This window comes from Kogia breviceps, chromosome 10 (genome assembly GCF_026419965.1).
Source record: "Kogia breviceps isolate mKogBre1 chromosome 10, mKogBre1 haplotype 1, whole genome shotgun sequence".
Taxonomy (NCBI): domain Eukaryota; kingdom Metazoa; phylum Chordata; class Mammalia; order Artiodactyla; family Physeteridae; genus Kogia; species Kogia breviceps.
The window spans coordinates 24,822,866-24,841,312 of record NC_081319.1 but is presented as its reverse complement, the minus strand read 5'-3'; the positions used below and the strand labels follow the sequence as shown (position 1 = coordinate 24,841,312).

At 41.2% G+C, this 18,447-nt stretch overlaps 1 protein-coding gene across 25 annotated transcripts in view; it reads right to left on the bottom strand.

Moving 5' to 3' along the window:
• Positions 1-129: 129 nt before the first annotated feature.
• The window catches only part of MAGI1 (membrane associated guanylate kinase, WW and PDZ domain containing 1), a 618,261-nt gene continuing 599,943 nt past the window's right edge, over positions 130-18,447 (bottom strand). For 17 of the 25 annotated variants that reach the window (XM_067043710.1, XM_067043703.1, XM_067043706.1 and 14 more), the window contains 5 exons: positions 9,251-9,344; positions 9,056-9,116; positions 7,938-8,081; positions 5,489-5,627; positions 130-1,371 (listed from right to left, as the gene is read on the bottom strand). In XM_067043710.1, the coding sequence (XP_066899811.1) occupies positions 617-1,371; positions 5,489-5,627; positions 7,938-8,081; positions 9,056-9,116; positions 9,251-9,344 (1,193 nt within the window). In that variant the 3' untranslated portion in view covers positions 130-616. Of the gene's footprint in view, positions 1,372-3,299; positions 3,389-5,488; positions 5,628-7,937; positions 8,082-9,055; positions 9,117-9,250; positions 9,345-18,447 lie in introns of all 25 variants that reach the window. The other 8 variants (XM_067043713.1, XM_067043714.1, XM_067043720.1 and 5 more) reach the window with 1 other exon arrangement.

Sequence of the window (18,447 nt, the reverse complement as noted above, 5' to 3'; positions counted from 1 at the left end):
ACTATAAATATCCTTCATTTGCGATAGTAGTCTCTTCATACAGTTTGCTTAATTTTAGGATCATCGGCAATCCTAATCCATTCCAAAGAGTCCTCAGCTTTTAGAAATATAATTTTTGCCTTTTTGCTCTTTTCTTTTTTTTTTCAAGAAAAACTCCTAACTACAGTATAGCACTACATCACTACATAAGTCTCTATCAAATTAATTAAACTTGATCAATGATTTTCCTTACTTAGAGAAAATGATCAACAGCCCCATTTTACCAGGAGAGAAAAAGATCGCTCCCCCCAAAAGGGAACAATTCTTGACAATTCTACAGTTTATGTAGAAACAGAATTTATATCCCTTGGGGGCAGCATTTGGCAAATAATTTCCAAAAAAGTATGCATTTAAAAATACTTTCTTTAATATGATACATCAGGCACAACACTTTTCATATATATATATATATTTTTTTTCTTATAAGATTTCAAAAGCATCAAATGTTTGTCGCAAGTCAGAGAATCATCAGGCTGACGTCAGACGCTTCACTAGGTATGAAACTAAATGATTTCAGGCCTGCGAGCTTCCCCTTAGAACCTTTGACACGGTAAAGGCTGGAATGTGATTCAGGGTCTCAGATACTGAGGTCGGTGCTACATTCTTTGTAAGGTCGCCTTCTCTGCTCCGGGGGATGTCTGGAACTTCGGCCGGCATCCTGTTTCAGACTCGTCTCGTCTCTCTCTCGGTGGCCGCCTTTGTCCTCTTTGCTCCTTTTCTCCAGGGACCGCTCTCTCCTCCGCTCGGGGGACCTGGTCCGCCGCCGGTCGGTGGATTTGGCTCTCCTTTCGGGCGAGCTTCCTCTCTTGCGCTCGGGAGATCTTCTCTGATCCAAGAGTCTCTCGAGAGACCTCCGCCGCCGGCCGGGGGAGCCGTCCCTCCGGCGGGTTGGGGACCGCTCTCGCCTCCTCTCCGGGGAAACCTCCCTCCTCTTCTCCTGCTTCTCCCTCCTCTCCAAAGTGTTGTCAGCGCTCCTCGTGCCTTCCTTCCGCTTCTCCGGGGGCCTCCTCTTGGGGCCATTGGTCACCATCCGCTCGGGTTGGGCATCTCTTCGTCCCTCGGGTGCCCGGTCCTTGGGTCGGCAAGCCCCACCGTCGGGTTTTCTCGAAGTTCCGTTCCATGTGTGATGTTCATTGGGTTGTCTGCTATACTCTCTGCTGCCTTTGGGATCTCTCACGTGTGCCCGCTTTTCCCCATGTGGTGATGATTTGTGAAGATCGGGTGGATAACTGGACTCCAATGATGGGTGCTGTCGGCGGTCGGGGGGCGCGGCCCTCATTTCCGGAACACCTTGTGGACCGGTGGGAGGGCCGTTCCCGTCGCTGCTGGGGTCTGCGAGGAAGAGAAACCAGAGCAACAGTTTGGTACCAAGGACCTCGGCTCCTGTCTCCGCCCGCACACGTGAGATCCCATTAGTCACAACAAACAAACGACTGTTAGAGCAGTCAGAATCAAAGCCAACTGACTCTTGGTTAATCTAAGTATAACTGCAACTAGTCAGGGTTTAAAGACTGCTACTTGTGGCTTTCCACAGCTGGCCTACTGTTCTTTATACGCATAGATCATTAAAGAACTTGTAACATCAGTCATGAGTTTAGTCTTTAAAGGCAACACCCAAATAGTCTGTCTAAAAGTATCAAAATGTCCCCACCCTACCTGCTGCTCTTTTTTCCCCACTCTACCCGGCTTCCTCCCTGATCCACCCCGCAGCCCCCATGACAGAAAATATTCCTTTCTTTAAAGAATGCTTGTTTTAATTTGCCTAAAAACAGCCTGGGCTATTCATCTGGAGGGGCATGAGGGAACTTTCTGGGGGAATGTAAAGAGTTTATGTTTTGATCTGGGTGGGGATTAAACGAGTGCATAGTGCATAGAGAGGTAAAAATTCACTGCACTGGACCCTCAGGCTTTATGCATTTTACTGTAAGCAAAGTATACTTCTATTAAAAAAAAAAAAAAAAACAGCCTGGTGATTACACAGGCAACACAGCCAGATGTTAATGACGGGAAACTGTGACATTATGGGAGGGTCCATTAAACATTCTCTCTACCTTTGTGAATGTTGTTCAACTATTTTCTTTACTTCTGCATAAGTTTAAGGAACTGATTTTAAACTGTAGAGTCTTCTGACAGATAAAAGGGAGTGGAAGAGAGGGAGTTGTCAGGATCACATCTGACATTAGATGGGGTTCGGATAGAGGCACTTTTCTTGATGCTATAGAAGCAGCCATGATTACACCTTTCAGCCGTCAAGTCACTGGACAGCTTCTTACAACCTCAAGTTGTCTACAGATTAAAAAGCAGGGCAACTCATAGGGCTCCTATTTACCGTGAAACTATCTGAAATGACGCTGCAAATGTTTTAGGTAGCATCCCGGATTTATGACAGCTCTTTTCAAAACAGGGATGCTTTGTCACACCTAAACCCAGTAAGTCATACACACTATTGCATTCCAGGCAAAGCACCTGAAATGATGTGCTGCAGCGTTGAGGGCAAACCAGGGCCACAGTCACAGGGGTGAAGGAATCACGGGTGCCCCCTTAAGGATCTTTCAGGAGCCAACAAGGTCAACATTAAGGAATTTAGTCTCTTTCATGAACCATCTCCCAAAACCTAGACCTAGGGTGGGTTTTAACAAAAGCAGGAATATAGCCTAAAGCAGGAATCAGTAAACTTTTTCTGTAAAGGGCCAAGAGTAAAATATTTATGGTTTGGCAGGCTGCATAGTTTGTCACAACTGTTCACCTGCCACTATAGTGCAAAAGCAGCCATGCACAGCGCATAAAAGAAATGGGCATGCCCATGTGCCACTAAAGCTTTACTTACAAAAACAGGCTGCGGACAAGATTTGGCCTGTGGGCTGTCATTTGCCAAGAGATAACTGAGTAGGAAATCTCATCTTCCTGTCTATCAAAGCCCTATCCCTCTAAGTGAGAGCTTTGTGATCTGAGGTTGGTTTTTTCTGAATGTTGGGTAGGCTTCTAGAATTAACACACACAGAAGCTTATGAAGTCATTTTAGGATCTAGGTGAGGAAAGGGGATTCAATGACTATCATAAATCTAACCTTGGGATTTCTTACACCTACTTTTAAGAGAAGGGAGAGTAAAACTTCCATAGGGTCAGCGGTGTACTTACAATTCAAAGAACGCAGGGTGCTCAGAATGAATTGCCAAACATATCAAAATAGAGCTAAAGCAGAAGCAATGAGGAAATTAGGCCACAGCACAGAAACACCTAGTATTGATTGAGCTACAAACCGTAGTTTGATTATGGCCCATAAGGTAGAAGCAAGCCTCCCCGAGCTTTTCATTTCTCATACATGCAGCGATATTAGGAGGTATCATCGCTGTAGAAGGGAGGGCCCAGCACCAAGAACAGTCAGAGAGAAAGAGAAAGAGAGAAAGAGAAAAAGTTGAACGTTTAGATTCCCTATAACAAAGAGGAAAGAAAAAAAAAAAAATCTGCATTTGTTAACATAGGGCAAAGAGAGTTTATTTGTCCAGTCAGACAGTCTAAGGCAACACTCAAATAAGGCTGCAGAGACCAAAATCAGAACAGTGACGTTTTCAGACAGCCAGATAAGGTGACTCGAGAACCCAGACAATGGATGCATCATTTTTTCTTTTTCTTTTTTTTTTTCTTTTTCAAACAACTGGAACAATGACAGGCTGGCATAGGAGAGCATTAACAATAAACAACAAAAGGACAAAGTTCCCTCCCTCCATTCCCCCCGCCCCCAAGACCACGGCAGTTAAATTAAGTACAAAAAACTCATTACAAAAATAGCCTCACAGAGAAGCAGGTTCCAATCAAGTCAGAAAAATATTGGAACTTAACATATTATAACCCATTTGTGACTCTAATCAATAGAATTAGAGAGATTTAGTCCCAATGACACATGGAGACATTACAGTAGCACAACCCTGGCATGTTCAACCCTTCTTGGAAAAAAACTGTGTATTTCAACGATCTTTATTTTTAGCCCAAAGAACATTTGTTAGTGTTGGATTTTCATCCTCAGTGCAACAGACATAGGTTTTGAGAAGGTACACAGGTCACTGACGATGACTCGCAAATGAAAGATCACATCCAACAGAAGCATAGGGAAGACAGAAAAGGGAGACAATGTTACACAGTTTCAGTGGCATCCATACACCTGCGGTCAAGGTTAAGTACAGTGCGCAGCTGTGGCATCTTCATGTTGTCAAAATACCTCCCCCACGGCTGGCCATGTCTCAAGGGGCCTCATCTGATACCCCTCCCCCACCTCCCACCCCCCAACCCCCGCCCTTGGGCCCCTTGTATTTTGTGCCTGCACGAATGCCCAACACCTGGGAAGGCTGTCCTTCAAAGGGGTTATCCTTCTCCTTGAGCTGCATCTGAATTAAGTAGCTCATCGAGTCCAAAATGCAACTGGGAATTGTGCCAAATGACTTTCAGAGAAGAGGGTGACAACAGATAAATCCCTAATAAAGGGGACCAACGTATATGGGGACCATTCAATCACAGTTTCTATAGAAACTTTTGTAGACCTTTGGTTGGGAAGAAAAGCCCTACATCTAGGGCATAGCTTTTTTTTTTTTTTTTTTTTTTTTTTTTAATTTTAAACAAGAATCTCAAATAAATAGGACGTAATTATTATAATATACAATATTTCACCATCAGAACACTAGGCTAGGTGAAGAGCATTTACTGTTTAGTCAAACCATGTCTACAGATATGACAAAGGAACTCTATGTAAAAGCTGGCTTTCCGCACAGGAAAGGTATAGTAACGTGTTTCCCTCACGGTGGGCCCTGGGAATCGATTTCATCCTTTATCACCTACCTAAAAACATATGGTTAGTATACCAACAGGTTTGTTTGTTTTGTAGCAGTGGGCTCAGGTGGTCTGATGTGGGGTAGGGACCAGTGGGGGGGGGGGATGCAGAAGTATTGCATACAGAGCATCAAGGAGAGCAAGGCCCCCAAATCATCTCCAAATTTCACGCCTCTTAAATAAAGATATCAAGTAACCAAAAAAGAAAGAGAGAGAGGAAAAAAAAAAAAGAATTGTGCCTCAACATATCACTCAGGAAACCTGCTTTCCTGCTTCTTAAAAGGAGTCGAGTAATTTTGTGCTAAGAATTGGATCTGAGAAACAGTTTGGCACAGTTCAAACAAACATTCCTTCGCTCTTGGTCGGACTAGACAAAATGTTGTCTCTGATTATCAGAAAGGGGGCTATAAAGAACTCGTCTTAGGCCATGCCCCAGTCCACGTAAGCAAGCAAAAGGATGAAATGCGTAGAGATTTCAGAACAAGCGAGGCAAATAATCACATGGTGCGAGAGGCTGGTAAGACACTGGTGAATAGGGGAAACAAAAAGACTTTCCTGCTGCAGTTCTGGAGACAAATTCATGGAGTCATGCCAGGGAAGGAAGGAATGTTTTCATAGTTTGACCCACCATATTCTGGTACGGAGCCATCTCCCCGCTTCAGAAACAGACGCACTCTGCGGCCACCATTCTTAATCAGTTCAATAGCCCGAGAATGCTTCATGTTTTTGGTGGTCTCACCATTGATCTCTAAAATTTCATCACCAACCTGCCAAAGCAAGAGAGAGCCAAGTGAGAAGATCACAAAAGGGTTTCACCAGCTATTGAGGTGCTTTGTAATTCTAAATTCTTTCATTTATTGTCTCACTAACTATTTATTGAACGTGTTCCAGAAAAATCTTCCATTGTTTAGGATACAGCAGTGAAAAAACCCCCAGATCCCTGTCCTTGTGGAGATGATATGCTAGTGGGGGAAAGACAATAAGAAAATTATAAAAATGCATGTATACTAGACAGTGTTAAGTGCTAAAAAAAATAAAGTAGCAAAGGGAATATTAATTGTTGAGGGGAGGCGATGTGGCAGACAGTTTCTAGGATGGTTCCCAATGATCCCTGCCTCCTTGAATTCATATGCTGTGTAATCTGGTTTGTTCTTTCTGTGGGCTGGAATTAGTCACTTACTTCTAACAAACAATATGGCAAATGTGATGGGAGGTCAATTCGAAGATAAGGTTACAAAATGGTTTTGGCTTCTGTCTTTTTAAAAAAATATTTCATTTATTAAAAAAAAATTTTTTTTTCAGCCACAACTCATGGCATGCAGGATCTCAGTTCCCTGAGCAGGGACTGAACCCACACCCTCTGCAGTGGAAGCACAGAATCTTAACCACTGGACCACCAGGGATGTCCCTTGGCTTCTGTCTTACTTGCCTTCTTTTGTTCTCTCAATTGTTCATTCTGATGCATGCTGTGAGACACCCTACAGAGTCTACGATAAGGAAATGAGGGATGGCTTGGGCCAACAGCCCAAAATGCACTAATCCTACCAACAACCCTGTGAGTGAGCTTTAGAGGCAGATCCTTCCCCAGCTGAGCCTTCAGATGAGACCACACTCCTGGCTGATACATTGATTGCAGCATTTACTATGAGTCAGCGACTATTAGAGGCACTGGAGGCAAAGGAGTAAACAAGACAGGCCTGATCCTTGCTCTCATGGAGCACATATTCTAGAAGGTAGAAGAGGAAAGGACTGGCTTTGGAGTTTAAAGGACTAAATTTGAGTCCTATCACTTGTTAGCTAAGTGATCTTGGCTAAGTCCTTTACTTTTTGGAGTTCACTTTCTCATCTGTATAAGGGGAGGATAACAACCCATGCCTACCATGCTGAGGGGGTCCAATCGAATATTACAATATGTCCTGTGAACTATACAACATTATACAAAGTATCATAATAGTGATATTTCTTTCAATCGAAAACTTTTTTAAGTGAGTAAAGACATGGAAAAGCATATGCCATGTGTTTGAAAGATAAACAAAAGGAATATAAACCACCGTATATGCACAAATTATGCATGTGTATGCATAGAGGAAGGTTATACAAGAAACTGGTATATAGTTTGACCCTGGAAACTATATTTTTACTATGCACCAGTTTCCTCTAATTTTTAAAAATCACATTCATGGTCTACTTTCTCAATTAAAAAAAAAGCTCATGAAAAAATTCAGTCTGAAGAAACATAAAATTCAAGCTTCTGTCGTAAGTTACAAGCATTAAATTCCCCACTTTTGGTCACTCTTTTCCCTCTTTCTGCTCAGGGCTAATTTTAATCACTTTTTTGATTTCCTGACCCGACTCTCAATTTCTTTAATTCCTTGCAAACTGTTCCCTATGTATGTCTCCATCTATGCCCCCTATCTCTAATGAGCAGATGATTTTTTCTTTTCTAATCATCTGATCTGCCCAGGAGAGCAACATATTCATACGTGGTAAGAGGTATTAGATATCTAAACAGAACAGATTGGACTTTTGGCATACGTGCATTTAAAATTTGCAGCTTTGACGACTACCCAGTGACCCTGAATAGTCACGCCATGGACTCCTTGGCCCTCTGCTAATGCAGAGTGTTACATCATTCCCGAGGCCTAGGGGGAGGCAGCGGTGACTAGCTAGAGACTGAATGGAGCTCGCCACCCAGAACCTACAGAACCACACGGCTTCCTGCTCTTGAAGCATGCTGGGATACCAGGAATCCCTGGGAAGTGATATGCCTGCCCCATGAGATTAAGTAAAAGAACTATGGAGATGGGATTCAGACAATATCCATGTTAATAAGTTCATAAGTGACTTTCATCCTTCACTCAACCTCAGAGTTGGAAGAGCTCACCTGACTTTAGCAGCTACAGCTAACTATGCCTGAGGGAGAGATTTATGCTAGGGTGGGAGTCCTGCACTTGGAGTGTCCTGAAAGCTTTAGAAACATGTAATTCTCATGAACGTGCAGGTTGTAACCATAGGACGTCAAGAAGTCACTGCAGATGACTTCTTCATGTCCACTCCAGACGCCTCGCCCTACTTACCCTCATCTTTCCACACCTTTCTGCAGGACCATCCTCTGCTAAGCGCAGAACATAGAGGTCCATGTTATACTCTCGGCCCCCTCGAAGACTAAAGCCAAATCCCTTGGCACCTCTTTCCAGTTCCACAGTGTAAAAATCTTGCTCCTATTCAAAGAAATTAAGTGCAGTCATTCTGGGAGGACTTAAATCCACACACATTTCTCTCTCCCTCTTCCCCAACATTCTCCATTATGCTCATGTGACACAAAGGCACAGTTTCTATCCCCTTCTTGGTGGTTCTTGATTGTTTATTAGTATCAATTAATCTTAGGAGTTTGGAGATCCGGAATGTGAAAACATTCACGAGTGTGCATACAGATTGCGTGCCAACACGCATATATTAAAGTTTAATCGGTGAGGCTGCGACTTGTGTTTGGGGCAGGAAAATCCTTCATTAAATAATACCATCCAGCACATTTCTGGGTATTCAGCCTCCCCGCCCAACGTCTGAAAACATCTCATCGTTAGGATACCAACAACTACCTCCACTCATCTGGACAGTCGTACCCATGCTGACTAAGGAGAATCAGGAATGGATTAGGGAAGGCTCTGAGAAGGCCAGTCGGGGGGAGAAAAAAAATCCTATTTAACTCTGTATCACCCCATGTTTCCCAAATTTGCTTCACCTGCTGTTACTTGTGCACCCTCCATTACCACCTTGTGTGACAGGTAGGTAGCTTTAAGGGGGTCTCACCTGAAATTCACAAGTCTGAGAAACACCTTAACAAAAAGACATTTTCTTGACATAAATGCCTTTATGAGTGCCATGAGCAGACATGAGCTGTTTTGTTCTTTCTGTGATCACCAATCCTTGAGATAATTATAGCTTTTTATTTTGTTTGGGTTTCCCCCCCAGCCCTGGCTAGAAAAGGATATCTAGGAATATTTTTCAAAGGTAGCAAAATAAAATGTCATTTCCTTGACAAACCAATATGAGTACATATTTAGTACATACCCCTCACAAAAGGTTATTTATTTTAATTGAGGGTACCTTATAGAAGATACCTGGTAAAAATAGCTTTCGAAAGTTAGAAGGAAACACACCAAGCCAACAAGGAAAAAAGAGAAATGGCCCTCACCTGTGTTACCTGGGGTGCTTTGAACTCAAACTGAGATTCCGGCTTTGATTTGGTGGTATTCCTGCCAAAGCGAGAGAAAAAAGTATAAGAGCAACCCACGGGGAGACAGAGAAAGAATCAAGGAGGAGCATCGTCACAACAGGAGTTCCTTTTTTCCCCTTGAAAGTAACAAAAGGAACCCAAGCCATGTCTGACCTGGTCTCCTGGGCCCCTTGCTGCGAAGGGGTGTGTGTGGTGGTGATGGTGGCAATCTTCTCCGCATTAGTCAGCAAAGTGGCATTCGAAGACTCTGCAGGGTAAGACAGAGCATCAGGAAATGAAGGCCCCAGAGAAGACACTGTCACACCAGGAGGTGTGCAGAAGCCTCACCTGTGAATTCTATCTGGCTTCTCCGTCACCACTTCAAACAGTTTTGAACTGAATTTCTCAACAAGAGTTTAAAGGACCATTCTAAGATCTTCTATGATGTGAGCCACGTACACCTCCATTACCCTCCTCCCGATGAGACATCTCCATAAATGAAATAAAGAGTTTACCCAAGAAAATGGTACTTTAAAACTGTAGCCAAGGTAGATGCCTCTCACTCTTCCCCCATCTCTTATAAAGGGCAGGCCCATCAAATCATGGCACCACACCAGAATTATTTCCCATAATTCTACAGGCTGATAATGTCACTGCTAATGTTTCCTGCAATTTATCAGTGATCTTTAGTGAGTCTGTTTGATTTTCTCATGTGACTATTAAAATCAAAAGTGCACTAACATCTTGTTAAACACACACGCACATAACATCTACTTTCTTCCCCAAAGCTTTTAATGAAACACAACTAAAAATGTGGAATTCTTGTGAGACCTCACCTAGATTCACTCATGAAGTGTTAATTTTAAAACTTGCATTAGTTAGAGCTGGAGTTTATAAATCTAAGTTGTACAGATCAAGAAGCCACCTTAATGTAATGAATATGATTATATTCTTATGAAAATTGCCTTTCTTCTCCACTAAACACATTCATAAGCAACTTCATTAATCTCTGGGAGTTTGGAGACCCAGAATTTGAAAACACTCATGACCATGCCTACAGATTGCAAACCAACATGCATATATGAAAATACAATCATTCACATTGTAATAGTTATATGTTCCATTACTAATTATTTCTCCATTAAGGTCAAGGCAGATAGTAAGCAACTATGAGCAAGTTACACTATTAATATTTGTTTTTAGGTTGACTGTTTGGAACGTGGCACACGTTTTCTAATCAAGAAAATGCTAAAGGCGGTGGTGAAGTTCTTGGATTAGCCTATAAATGCCCATTTAATTCATAGTGTGCTGTGCAATCTAGAAGTGTCTAGGAGTCCTGTGGGTTCACAGTAGGCACTCCAGCGTTTGTGGAATACATGTACCAACTCATCATGTATAACCAAGTTTCTATGGACATCTCACTAATCCTAATTTTTTGGGATTTTACTTTCCTAAAGTAAAATCCCCAAACATCTTCCATTTTACTTTCCTAAAAATACTACTTCCATTTTACTTTCCTAAAAATACTCCTCAGATTAGGTCTGACTTCCTGTTATTTTATTTTCATTACACATAGGCGTTAAAAGCAAGGGCTGGAGATCAGACCCAGGTTCAAATCCCTTTGTCCCCCACTCATTAGCTGTGTGCCTTGTTTTCCTCATCTGACAGAAGGGGATGATGACAGTAATTCCCTTTTCTTGGGTAAAAATATATGAAATGTTTAGCACAGTACCTGACATGTAGTAAGCACTCAATACACACTGACTGTAGCTGTGGCCCTTGCTACTACTTCTACTTTGTATTTATTACTGTGGTAACGTGTATAAGTTATTTAAACTCTCTGCAAAATTAGAAAGTTGAAATATGATTTTTAACAGTTTCTATTCCAGCTCTAAAGATTATGATCTGGATAGCAAAGGCGCAAGATTGGTAAGAAAATGTAACTAGATCAGGTGAACTAAAATGTGCATCCAGTTCATGCTTTAGGAGGATGTCTTCCACAGAATCTGTTTTACCAAATGTTGCTCCAGATTCTGAGGGAACAGTAATCTGTGGTCAAATAGGGTGAAAAATAGTGGGTGAAACAGAGAGAAATGTTTTTGTCTGTCTGTGTTCTGTTTCTCCTGTGGACCCTTAACTGTGCCAATATGTTCTGTGACCCTCCAAGGTGGGGAAGTGGTACTTCTTAAGCTTGTCAGGTGTAATAGTTACAAAGCCAGATTCTAGAGTCAGACTACCTGGCTTTGCAACCCAAAGTCTGCAACTTACTGGCTGGGACTTGAAGCAAAGTTACTTAAACTTTCTATGCCTCAGTTTCCTCATCTACGCATACAGCATAACAGAAATATCTAAGAACACTGATACAAAGATTACCTGGGAGGAAAGTGTTTGGGCTCGTGCCTGGCACACAAAAACTGCTCAAAAAATGATGAGCATCCTTTTTATGGGTGGCATGTATTTATTACTGTTATCACAATATTGAGTATATTATTAGTCCATTTTTATGACGGCAGTGAAGTGGCACAACCAAAGCAATAAATCTAAGTGGTATTTCATCAAGTCTGCCTGCTGTGTCCATACAAAGGACTAGGAGACCACACAGCCTGTCAATGTGATTTGCCATAAATTTCATAAACATGTGTATTTTAAAAAACTTCATATTGCTCATTGTAATTAATTTTATGGAGACTCTCTGGGAAATCACAAGATTGCTAGGGCCATGGGGAAATCATCGTCAGGATACCAAAAAAAATGTTTCCTTGTAATTAAAAGTGATTATAATTACCGAATTGTGCAGAGGTTCCCCTTTAGAGTTCTTGGGTGTTCTGTTTTGTTTTGTTTTTTATAGCTTAAAAATCAGTAAGATTTATTTATTTATTTGTTTGTTTGTTTGGCTGTGCCGGGTCTCAGTTCCGGCGTGTGGGATCTAGCTCCCTGACCAGGGATCGAACCCGGGCCCCCTGCATTGGGAGCCTGGAGCCTTAGCCATTGGACCACCAGGGAAGTCCCTCTTGGGTGTCTTTGGTAGCCAGAGTTTTCTAGGCAGGGCAGATCCCATTCTCAAACCATTTTAATACCTATACCATTTTCAAGGTTTGATGAGATATAATAGATAATCACTCAACATACATATAAATAGAATTCTTTTATTAATTTTCCTTCCATCATTCCTTTGTTACTTTTCACACATTTATATGCAAATCTGTTTTGGATTGAAGCATTTCAAAAATTAACATTTAATATGCAAATGCCTAGCTGAGCCCACTGAATTTTTCTCCTTTTGCTTGTTTTCCTTAATCTGTGAACCACCACCATATCTCGATGGCTTCCAACACGCCAAGCACTGTGTTAGGTGCATTATCACATGTACTATTTCATTTCATCCTCACAGCTCAATGAAATAGGTGCAATTAATTACGCCCACTTTATAGATAGAGACACTGAGGCTTAGAATAAGTAGGCAACGTGTCCAAGGTCTTCCAGAGAGCAAGTGGAGGCAATGGGAATTAAACCAAGGGCCTGCCTGATAGTTAACTTTTAGTTTCATTCTGTTTACAAGGGAATTATGCACTGGTATCAAGGAAATCGTATCGGATTGGTACATTCCCTTCAAATAAGCAAGTACTTTTACCTTCCTGTATAAGTACCACCAACCTCACTAAGCAGTATCAGAGATTAATTAAGATACAAAATACCCTGGTTTTGACTTCTAGCTTTCCTGGGCCATCTCCAAGCACTGAAATAACTTTTAGTATACCCTAGATTTCCAGGATGCTTTTAAAATATCTATTAATATGAACTTATATGTTTTTATTTTAAAATTTATTTTTATTTATTTATTTATTTATTTTGTAGTACGCGGGCCTCTCACTGTTGTGGCCTCTCCCATTGCGGAGCACAGGCTCCGGACGCGCAGGCTCAGCGGCCATGGCTCACGGGCCCAGCCGCTCCGCGGCATGTGGGATCTTCCCGGACCGGGGCACGAACCCGTGTCCCCTGCATCGGCAGGTGGACTCTCATCCACTGCGCCACCAGGGGAGCCCTATATGTTTTTTTTTTTTTTTTTTTTTTTTTTTTTTTTTTTTTTTTTTTGCGGTATGCGGGCCTCTCACTGTTGTGGCCTCTCCCGTTGCGGAGCACAGGCTCCGGACGCACAGGCTCAGCGGCCATGGCTCACGGGCTTAGTTGCTCCGCGGCATGTGGGATCTTCCCGGACCAGGGCACGAACCCGTGTCTCCTGCATCGGCAGGCGGATTCTCAACCACTGCGCCACCAGGGAAGCCCAGCCCTATATGTTTTTAAATGAGCTTTTACGTCTTCATTTAGAATTAAACCAAGACAGTATGTGCTGAAATTCTCTCCAGCTTTTTAAAATACAGAGATGAAGCCCATTCTCACAAATTTATATCTCTATCCCAAAGCAAAATTTGCCCCATATAACAGAAAAAATGTAAAAGAAGGGCTTGATATAAGAGTACACCCTAGAGGCAGTTTTATAAAGGGGTGTCAAGGTATTTGACTTTTAAAACGCCAAGGCAGACAGATGGACGGATTGGCTGTTTTCATTATAAATTCCAAAAAGTGCCCTACGTCCTTTCTTAAACAGTATTTACACCTGCCTTTAGCTCTCCCAGAGGAATGCAAATGGATATTACTACACTTTCTACAGCAATCCTGTATCAAGACGAGCATATCCTAGCTCTCAAGGCACTGACAGGGTGCCATGCTAAATCAGGGCACTAACTTCTGACAGGAGCGCCGCCTATCTTGGGTTTTAAGTTACCTCCGTGACAAGTGATTACAATTCCAACCTTGCTCCCATGTTAAAATCCTTAGCCATCCTTATGGAATCTACATTACAAGGCCAAGCAAAGCAACAATGGATACAATCATTCCTTTCATAAATATTTTAATGCATAAACATATATGTAATAAATATCTGAAGGGAGCATTTGAAAATTTAAATGCCATAAATACATGAAAAGTTTTGGGAGACTTTTAAAATGTATATGATGGAAACGCTGCTCTTCTTGCCTGAGTATATGCTGGCTATCATATCCACAGAGCTTTCTATTAAATAAGTAAACTCTTTTAGGCCTTTGCCAAGGAAATAGCACTATCTATGTTGCCAAGCCCTATTACCTATACAAGCAAATACTTTAAATCAGAGAGATGTGAAGTATAAAAATAGATACATGGATATGCATAACTGAATCACTTTTGCTGTACACCTGAAACTAACACAACACTGTTAATCAACTATACTCCAATGAAAAATAAAAATTAAAAAAAAATTTAAAAAAGACTTCAGGAGAAAAAAGACTATATTTAAATAATATATTTTTATTTTATTTTTATTCTTTCTTTCTTTCTTTATTTTGGCCACCCCAGGCAGCACATGGGATCTTAGTTCCCCAACCAGGGACCTGACCCGAGCCCCCTGCAGTGAAGCATGGAGTCTTAACCACTGGACCTCCAGGGAAGTCCCTAAATAATATATTTTTAAGCTCATAAATATTTTCATTACCTTGAACTTGATTCAATCTGATGATTTTCCATGTTAGCCTTGCTCAGTCAGGGTCTGCTCTGTCTGATTAGAGTCTCATTCCACCCAGATTTCACAGGCTGTTGCTATACAACACAAGTGGTAGGAAGTATGTGTGGTGTAACTAGTCAAAATTCAAGTTCAAATTCAGTATGTTCAGCCATCCTGTGGGCCTTTCTGTGTTGCCATGATCAATTTCCTATCCCTCGTCCATCTCTCATAGGAGAAGAGGCTCTGCCCCTACTTCATCTCCTATCCTGGTCCCAAAGGTAGTAAAAGCAGAGATGGTGAGAACTCTGAGCCAGGCCTGTCCGCGAACTGTGACGGTCGGACTCTGAACAACACAATAGTGCCAGATCAAGGGGGTCATGTTTCAAAGCTTTTGTTGGAGCCAGAAAGGTGAGAAGGAAACAAGAGAGGGACAGTGAGGGAAACGACTTAGAGAGAAGTGAAGCTGGAGAATCAGGTGACTGATGGCAAGAAAAAAGAACATGAGCATGGGACTTCCCCTGGTGGTCCAGTGGTTAAGACTCCACACTTCCATTGCAGGGGGCACGGGTTCGATCCTGGCTGGGGAACTAAGATCCCACATGCCGTGCAGTGTGGCACACAGAGAAACAAAGAACAAGCAGCGTGAGCTAGATAAGGCAGTGGATGGGGAGTGGGTTCTAGCACTGCCCAGCCAATGGTGCATCTTCCTTTTTCTTTTTCTTAAATTTGATCATTTTTTAATTTAGAAAACTAAAACAATTTGTGGTAAGAAATCAAAATGATGGTTACAATGCCTTACGTAAAACAGAGGGAAAGTATATAATAAAGTCATTTGGGGACTAATGCCAGGTATAGTTTAATCCTTTAAACCGTATATTAATATTTTGGTTGTGAATTTCATATGGGGACATTCTCGGTCATTAACTATATACAAATCTCTCCATAATTCATGACTCCATTAATGGTAGATGGGTGATCTCTTAGAGGCATCTTTGGATACACATTTTGCAAATATTTATCCTGAGTTGAAATAAGATTCACATGACAGGATAAAGTCAGAGAACACAAATATTAAATGACAGTTTGAAAATGATGACTTCAGTTCAATCCTTGTCACACCTTTGACTTGACTGTCTGATAAAAATAAACCTCTAGAACTTAAAATTGTTAAAATTGCTCAACCACCTTGTGACATTTCAAGACTACCTTGCTTTGTAAGTTACTCTTTGAGGAAGTATGCAAAGAAAGGATGAGTTAGTCTTCTTCAACTCAGTAATGGACGAGTAACTGTAGCCCAGAAGCTCATATAAAGTGTTTAGCCTGATCTCCTCCAAGTTTGGTCTGCTTATCTCCTGTCTGACTCATAAGAGAGTCTTGTTGTGAAGTGCCTCCTTGGTTTTCTGAGAACAGTACCCTGGACAAGATGGATTTCTAAGAGCTTCAAAGCCACTCTAATGAAGAACTTCAGTCTCCTTGTAAGGATCATGGAACAAAATGCCTCTGGGCTACTGGATCCAGATCCATTAAATACTAGAGTGAGAGACTGAAGGAGATCAGAGGTCCCTAACATAGAGAGAACACCTTCCTTTTACCTTACAATCTACCATGTCCAACACACTTTCACGGAGAGGAGGTGGATCCAGCATGATTTTCACTTCATCAGATTGTAATGGTCACTGTCTGTCTTCTAGGTTTTTGCAAAATCCTTCTGGATTGCTCCAGCATCTCTCCATCTCTCCAGAAACCTAACTCCCTTGCCTTCACTCTAATTTCCAAGATGGCAACGTTTGGCCCCATTTAAAAGATGAGCATTACAAACCCATCCTCTGGCTGCCAGGCTTGATTCCCTTTACCTGGACTTTGAAAATTACAAAGTAATTGGTGAAGAGTTTTATTATCATGGTGATGAATTCCTGAAATATCATGGAATGAAATCACATCCTCAGCAACATATCATTCCTTAACTACACTGTCTCAACTGTACTGTTTACTTTCTTCTCACCAAGATGGCCTGTGATATGTCTGTCTGAATTTTACACTGTTGACGGACTGAAGTTTTTAAAAATGTCTTTTTATTGACAACTGTTATTGGATGATCTATCTGGCTTTCTATTTTTTGGTGTTCAGGTTCTCCAAAAATATTTTCCCTTGCAGAACATTAAATTAAGTCAACAAGTATGTGCACAGGAGTATAAGTTGCTTCTGCATATTTACATCTTTCCCGATTGTGAACTCTTTTTCTAAGCCCTTCCCCCCTTAAGGAGCACTTTCTTTCCTTCCTTCCTTTTTGGAAATTCTCATTCCCACATTAAGACTGACCAACATAGACCCAGCCAGTCAATTCCTGTGACTCTTTCTTTTGGATTAATTTTTTTGAAATCTCTCCACAGCATGGAGATAAATGTATCTGAATTTATATACTACATTAGGCTCTCTCAACCATTTGTCACTGAATTTTTCTGGCCTCCTTCATCCTTTCCATTAGGAACCTATGTTCTATCATCTTGTGATCACTTTCCTAAATTGTAATAGCTTTCCAGAGTGGTGAATTGGTAGAATGGACTCTAGACCAGATGGTAAATTACTAACCATGCATTTGAGGCAGGCTGAAATAGACCATCATTCAAGGAGCTATTTTTTCCTCTACATTTGGTATGGGGTATTTTTGGTACAGAGGAACTTCTATGTTCTTAGAATCAACTGATGTTCAAATATTTATTGTTTGGTTTTAGACTTTCTTCTTCTGAAAGGCATGGTCTACAGCACTCGAGTTTTAAACTAATATGGCTCACTTTCCAGCAATTACTATATAAAAATGTTGATCTGGTGAATTACTTTCAGATAAAATCTCTGATTTTCTTATTTTATAGATCAGCGGCAGAGAGTTTTATCAAAGTTCCCCCATAAACCACAGTTTCCTCTTGAGAAATATTCACTGACTTTTAGAATATATTTTATTTTATAACATATGTAGCAAGAATGAAAAAAAAAAAAAAGACACTAAAACATTCTAGGACAACTATCACTTCTTTCCCAAGGGCAAAGTCTGCTTAGAAGGAAGTCAATATACAGGACTTAATTCTCTGAAGGATCTATACTTAGTGACATTAGCGTATCAACTTCATTTTTATTAAATATGGATAATGAGTATTGACACTTTTTGCTGGATAATCTTTGACAGTGGGGGCTGCCCCATGTACTGTAGGAGGTTTGGAAGCATCCCTGCTCTCTACCCACTAGAGGCCATGAGCACCCACTCTAGACAATGCCAAATGTCCCCCCAGGGGACAGAATCACCAGTGCTACAAAAGAACCAAAGATTTGAATTGAACCAAACAACTAAACAAGAACAGGCCTACTTTAATGGAGGCCTGTTAAAATATCAAAACCACAGAGATTTTATTCTTTTTTCATCCACATGCAAAAATTAGGGACAAACCACATAGGCACAAATCCTAATAACCTCCCATTAAATAAAAAACTTTGATATATTCACTTATTCAGATTGAAAAAAAAAGCACTGGCTCTGCATTGTCCTTACTTAAGTTTTGTGATGTCACCATACTCCACATTCAGATTTTAGTCATTGTTTAAAAAAAAATCTTTAATAATTGCCAGGTAGACTATCAGACGAGCTTCACCACCTGTACTCAAACTTTTCTGCTGTTTTAAAGACAAGGGCACCAAAGCCAAAATAAATCGGAGAAAGTTAAAGATTTTCTGAAATGTTTATCTCTGTAGCAAGACAGGGTCCCGGGTCTAGAGGATGACGTCAAGAGGGTGATGTAAGATTTAGTAACAGTGGCTCATGTTTGCTTGATGGGTATGTTCAGTT